Consider the following 6,798-nt stretch of genomic DNA (forward strand, 5'->3'; position numbering starts at 1 on the left):
AGGCGGGGCTAAAGTGTGGCAAGTCGAAGAGACTTAGCAGTTGGCTGGAAAAAAGACAGAGGCGCAAGGGGAGAGCCAACTGTGTAACAGCCCCGACAAGCAAATTTTTCTGCAGCACCTGTGGAAGAGCCTGTTACTCTAGAATTGGCCTTTATAGCCAATCCAGGCGCTGCTCCACACACCACTGACCACCTCCAGGCATTTACCCATTGTCTCTCGAGATAAGGAGGCCCAAAAGACTGTGCACATCTGGACCTCAGACAACAAATACCTACGTCCTTAGGTTTGATTCATTTTAACCTTCCACAGCAAAAGCACTAAAGGTAGAAAAGATCGCAACACAAAGATAATCTGCAGAGTTTTTTTTTCATAAAAAGGTATTGAAATTCATTTCATTAGACTTTGCTGTTACCCAGTATTGCATACTTCTTTTCTTCTTTCTTTTGGGCCTCCTTATCTCGAGAGACAATGGATACGCGCCTGGAGGTGGTCAGTGGTTTGTGAAGCAGCGCCTGGAGTGGCTATAAAGGCCAATTCTGGAGTGACAGGCTCTTCCACAGGTGCTGCAGAGAAATTTGTTTGTTGGGGCTGTTGCACAGTTGGCTCTCCCCTTGCGCCTCTGTCTTTTTTCCTGCCAACTACTAAGTCTCTTCGACTCGCCACAATTTAGCCCTGTCTTTATGGCTGCCCGCCAGCTCTGGCGAATGCTGGCAACTGACTCCCACGACTTGTGATCAATGTCACACGATTTCATGTCGCGTTTGCAGACGTCTTTATAACGGAGACATGGACGGCCGGTGGGTCTGATACCAGTGGCGAGCTCGCTGTACAATGTGTCTTTGGGGATCCTGCCATCTTCCATGCGGCTCACATGGCCAAGCCATCTCAAGCGCCGCTGACTCAGTAGTGTGTATAAGCTGGGGGTGTTGGCCGCTTCAAGGACTTCTGTGTTGGAGATATAGTCCTGCCACCTGATGCCAAGTATTCTCCGAAGGCAGCGAAGATGGAATGAATTGAGACGTCGCTCTTGGCTGGCATACGTTGTCCAGGCCTCGCTGCCGTAGAGCAAGGTACTGAGGACACAGGCCTGATACACTCGGACTTTTGTGTTCCGTGTCAGTGCGCCATTTTCCCACACTCTCTTGGCCAGTCTGGACATAGCAGTGGAAGCCTTACCCATGCGCTTGTTGATTTCTGCATCTAGAGACAGGTTACTGGTGATAGTTGAGCCTAGGTAGGTGAACTCTTGAACCACTTCCAGAGCGTGGTCGCCAATATTGATGGATGGAGCATTTCTGACATCCTGCCCCATGATGTTCGTTTTCTTGAGGCTGATGGTTAGGCCAAATTCATTGCAGGCAGACGCAAACCTGTCGATGAGACTCTGCAGGCATTCTTCAGTGTGAGATGTTAAAGCAGCATCGTCAGCAAAGAGGAGTTCTCTGATGAGGACTTTCCGTACTTTGGACTTCGCTCTTAGACGGGCAAGGTTGAACAACCTGCCCCCTGATCTTGTGTGGAGGAAAATTCCTTCTTCAGAGGATTTGAACGCATGTGAAAGCAGCAGGGAGAAGAAAATCCCAAAAAGTGTGGGTGCGAGAACACAGCCCTGTTTCACACCACTCAGGATAGGAAAGGGCTCTGATGAGGAGCCACCATGTTGAATTGTGCCTTTCATATTGTCATGGAATGAGGTGATGATACTTAGTAGCTTTGGTGGACATCCGATCTTTTCTAGTAGTCTGAAGAGACCACGTCTGCTGACGAGGTCAAAGGCTTTGGTGAGATCAATGAAAGCAATGTAGAGGGGCATCTGTTGTTCACGGCATTTCTCCTGTATCTGACGAAGGGAGAACAGCATGTCAATAGTCGATCTCTCTGCACGAAAGCCACACTGTGCCTCAGGGTAGACGCGCTCGGCCAGCTTCTGGAGCCTGTTCAGAGCGACTCGAGCAAAGACTTTCCCCACTATGCTGAGCAGGGAGATTCCACGGTAGTTGTTGCAGTCACCGCGGTCACCTTTGTTTTTATAGAGGGTGATGATGTTGGCATCGCGCATGTCCTGGGGTACTGCTCCCTCGTCCCAGCACAGGCATAGCAGTTCATGTAGTGCTGAGAGTATAGCAGGCTTGGCACTCTTGATTATTTCAGGGGTAATGCTGCCCTTCCCAGGGGCTTTTCCGCTGGCTAGGGAATCAATGGCATCACTGAGTTCCGATTTGGTTGGCTGTATGTCCAGCTCATCCATGACTGGCAGAGACTGGGCTGCATTGAGGGCAGTCTCAGTGACAGCATTCTCCCTGGAGTACAGTTCTAGGTAGTGCTCAACCCAGCGGTCCATGTGTTTGCGTTGGTCAGTGATTATGTCCCCCGATTTAGATTTGAGGGGGGTGATCTTCTTGATGGTTGGCCCAAGAGCTCTCTTAATGCCATCATACATTCCTCTGATGTTTCCGGTGTCTGAGGCCAGCTGAATATGACTGCATAGGTGTTGCCAGTAGTCGTTTGCGCAACGCCTAGCTGTTCTTTGTGCAGTACCTCTGGCTGCTTTAAGTGCTGCAGATGTTAAATCGCTGGGGGCTTTCTTGTAGTTCAAAAGTGCAATGCGCTTAGCGGCTATGACAGGTTCCAGCTCTTCATTATGAGATTGAAACCAGTCTGCATTTCTCTTCGCACTTTTGCCGTAGGTGGTCAAAGCTGACTCATAGATGGCGTCTCTGATGTGGGCCCACTTGGTCTCAGCATCCCCTGTGGGAGTGTTTTGAAGGGCTGTTACAAGTGAATTTAGAAATTTTTGTAACAGCTGTGGGTGAGAAATTCTGCTCGTGTTGATGCGCGGGCGGCCCTTCTGCTTGGAATGATGCAACTTCTTTGGTCTGAGTCTAACCTTGCTGCACACCAGGGAGTGGTCGGTGTCGCAGTCCGCACTGTGGAAGCTGCGTGTGATTTGAACACTGTTTAAGGCGGCTCGCCTTGTGACAATGAGGTCTAGCTGGTGCCAACGACGTGATCTTGGGTGCCTCCATGAAACCTGGTGACAGGGTTTAGTGTGAAAGAACGAGTTGGTGATGCAGAGGTTATTGATAGGTACACAACTCATACAATTACAGTAATAAAGGTAATATGTAACTAGACATGCCATAGTTATTCCATTTCCAAATTCTCATGCAGCATTTATTTACATTCCCCAGTAAGAAAATAAAACAAAAAAGGTTGTACATATCATCTTGTTGAAAGATTTATGGATACACTCAAGTTTTGAAACTGTATGGTGCTTAAAGCAAGAGCTTTTCTCTCATCGTTGGGACACAGAAAAAGTGAAAAAACTAAGTTAAATAGCAATCATAGCTACAAATAAGGAAGACATATGGGCAGTTGATAAGTTTTCCCACCACCAAAAAAAATGAGAAGTGGAGGAAAATGAGTATTTGTTATCATACAAGAACCTGCCTGACAAATCACAACCCTGCATTCTCTGTCATCCTTTTCAAACCAAACGCATGCAGCTTCAATACTTAGTAGCACTATATCATATTTTAAAAGTCTGAAGCTGCAATTCACTTTTCAAAACTCTGGATATGGTAAACTTGGGTTACCTTAAAGACGCATTTAAAAAAATAAAAATCGCATTAATTAGGTTAATTTAAATGACAGACAAGCAGCAGCACAGGTGCATTTGTTTCTTAATGTGATGCTGGCGCTGACCCTCAGTCCCAAATTTGCTGAATCTGACCATTGGATGTTAAGGACAAAGATAAAAATGGTAAAATAAATCTGCATTTCCCGGCACCAGAAACCGAACAGTTCGCGAAAACAAAAAAAAAAATGTATATGAAAAATACACACATATTTTACGAGGTGGAAAAACACTTTGGACGCCTCAGCACCGGACAAAGACAGAGCAACATCGGGCAAGGAAACATTTCTGAGAAATTATTTTCCTTGGCGTGAATCTCAGATCACAAAGAGATACTCAAAGAAAAATGGGAAAGCAATTAAAAATATCTTGGAATCCTCTTTTCATGAATTATGCTTTGCTAAAGGTTATTAATCAAACGAAAAATGTCACTGACCCTTTACAAGATCGTCAACACCTGAAACATTACTTTGCATAAAAATATCTTGACCGAATTTCAGGGAAGTGATTGTTTTTTTCTCTCTTATGTACAACCAGTAGGAATGGGTCACACCTGCCTACAGAAAGAGGCGGGCGTGCTGGGCCGGCAGCGCCCATGATATGTGAACCGCATTCCCATTATTAACGCCCCAACACTTGCTTTATTTACCCACCGCCCTTACCTGTTGCGTCCTTTCGGCCGGGTTCTTCATGACCGCCTGTCTGAAGCTGTTATCCACATAAGACGCCATAGTCTTGACTCCCGCCCGCTTTAGGGCCTCGCCTCGTCTCTCCCCTTCCCTCCCTCCGCGGCAGAGGCGCTGCCTTGGTAATCCTCGGGGGAAAGGCGCCTGCGATTGTTTGTATTGCTCAGGCCCGAACGGCCAGTTGCTTCTTCCCGAGTCGGGGCTCACTGAGCTCGAGCGGCCGCAGCGACGTCACTGGGATCAGAAGCTTCGCCCGGGTTCTGGAATGCGAGCGCCAGCTCGGCGCTGCCCTGGCAACCGCCACTGTCCGCAAGGCGGCCGCCTCTCCTGCTCAGTACAAAGCACCAGTGCTCTGCACCGCCAGCCTGCCTGCTCCGGCTCCCTGGGATCCTTCATAATCCATCGGATTCTTTTTTTAATTCAAGAACGCAAAAGAAAATAACTTCGTTCCGCTGTCTTGTACTCGGCAGGTTCTGGAATAATCCGGGAAACAACAGCGGGAAATCCGTACTTTCTAAATATATATTTTGAAATAGTACGAATAAAACAGCCGTCTAATAGTGGTGTCAAATTCTTTCGTCGTCTGTTTAATTTCAAGCGGATACGAACGACCTGAACTGTGCGCTTTGTTTCATCACAAAATGAAAATCTCCTGGAGACAGAAGAGGAAGGGAAAATACAATTCCCGACAAAAAACAACTCGCTAAGAATTCACCCAGAAACTCTCTACCGCCTCCTTATTTAGATCATCCAGAGAGAGAGAAAAACTACGACTAATTTGTTGTCTCCTCCCATAACTGCCAGAGGGCGAAGGAAAAATATACAGCACATGCCATCGAGATGAGAGGATACATCACGAGGCACTATGGTGTGACTTATCTAACCATGAAAACGTTAAAATAAAAAGTACAAAATCTTGACTATGAAAAGAGGAAAGACTCGTTAATGTTTCTCACCAGGGGTCAATCTGAAGCATTGCCCCATCTTTTATCTTTATAGAAGCTAACCTGTGTATTTCAACATTTTCAAAACGTTAAAAATATATATTTTCAAAATATACTAAGCCAAATCATAAATGAAATTAATCAGGAAAGGTAGAAAGAAAAAGAGGCTGTGTGGCAGTATTGATTAAGGATGATGTTGCAGTTCTAAAGAGAAACTATACACTGGATGGTTCTATTGGGCTTGAATTGAGGAACAGAGGGCAAGCTGTGAGATTGTTGGGAGTTTTCTTATAGAAGTCCAAACGATGAAAAGGAGAGAGGTGAGCAAATTTGTCAGCAAATTTTGCTGAAGATTTGAAAAACGATAAATGAAACATTTTACTTTTTATTTGTCCCTTTTTGTCTCTCTCTCAATCTAGTCTTTTTATCTCTTTTTTTTTGCTTTCTGTACCTGATTTGACATTAAATTCAACAGTCTAACTGACACTTCTTGGTTCAGACTCTGCACGTTCATTGCCGATTCTTCAATCTGATTGGTTGAGGAGATGCACAGTTGCTTACCCCGTTCACACAGGTCCGAGATGCTCTGCTGAGGGTGTTGCACTTTTTGGCTCTTTTAATTTAGTTTGTTCCAGTGTAAAAACTCATAGAAAATCTATGGGCAACTGTAACGAGTGGCTGGTACTATTCGTTTGCTGCTGACCACAAAATCCAGCCCATTATGTGTCAAAATTCTACATCAGTTCCTACCCTAATTTGTTCCTTTTTTAGAACCTCAAAACTGTGTAGCTTCTTACTTCCTTCAGTCTTTCTACAATCTCTAGCAACAGCAAGCATTGAATATTAGTGAACCACAATAAGTAAAACGTGATGTTCATTGCCCAATTTTGCACCCCTTAGGCTGCTAAAAAGCAAACCTATTAACTGACTACTCTAAATTAAGAATTAATTTTGTACCCTTAGATACACATAATAAAAAAGTATTTCCCAAGATAAGTTACAGACTTAAGTTAGAAATTAATTTATCTAATCCTAATTGGAGTAGTGCCAGAAAACTGGTAGGTTGATAATGTTATGCCATTATTCAAGAACGGGGAGAGGGATAACCCAAGAAACTACAGACCAGTCAGCCTAACATCAGTGATGGGGAATTTATTGGAAACCTTTCGTCGGGACAAAGTGAACTTTCATTTGGAATGGCATGAATTAATCAAGGGGAACCAGTATGGATTTGTTAAAGGTAAAACATGTCTGACTAACTTTATCGAATTCTTTGATGAGTTTATAGAGAAGGTTGATCAAACTAGTGCAGTTGATGTATATGTGGACTTTTGGAAGGCATTCAACAAAGTGCCACACAGGAGACTTATTAAGAAGATGGAAGTCCCTGGAATTAAGGGGAAAGTGATGGTTGGATACAAAATTGGTTCAGTGACGAGGAGCAAGGGTGGTGGTGCGTAAATGTTTTTCAGATTGGGAGGTGGGTTGCAGTGGGATTTCCCAAAGATCACTTTTGGGTCCATTACTCTTT

The 6,798-nt window shown here is 44.7% G+C and overlaps 1 protein-coding gene across 4 annotated transcripts in view; it reads right to left on the reverse strand.

Annotated features, from left to right (window-relative positions):
* The window catches only part of rapgef2b (Rap guanine nucleotide exchange factor 2b), a 660,162-nt gene extending 655,078 nt beyond the window's left edge, over nt 1-5,084 (reverse strand). For 2 of the 4 annotated variants that reach the window (XM_068041802.1, XM_068041811.1), the window contains exon 1: nt 4,300-5,083. In XM_068041802.1, the coding sequence (XP_067897903.1) occupies nt 4,300-4,368 (69 nt within the window). In that variant the 5' untranslated portion in view covers nt 4,369-5,083. Of the gene's footprint in view, nt 1-4,299 lie in introns of all 4 variants that reach the window. The other 2 variants (XM_068041792.1, XM_068041821.1) reach the window with 2 other exon arrangements.
* Between the last annotated feature and the right edge of the window lie 1,714 nt (nt 5,085-6,798).

Source organism: Heterodontus francisci, chromosome 1 (genome assembly GCF_036365525.1).
Source record: "Heterodontus francisci isolate sHetFra1 chromosome 1, sHetFra1.hap1, whole genome shotgun sequence".
Classification (NCBI taxonomy): domain Eukaryota; kingdom Metazoa; phylum Chordata; class Chondrichthyes; order Heterodontiformes; family Heterodontidae; genus Heterodontus; species Heterodontus francisci.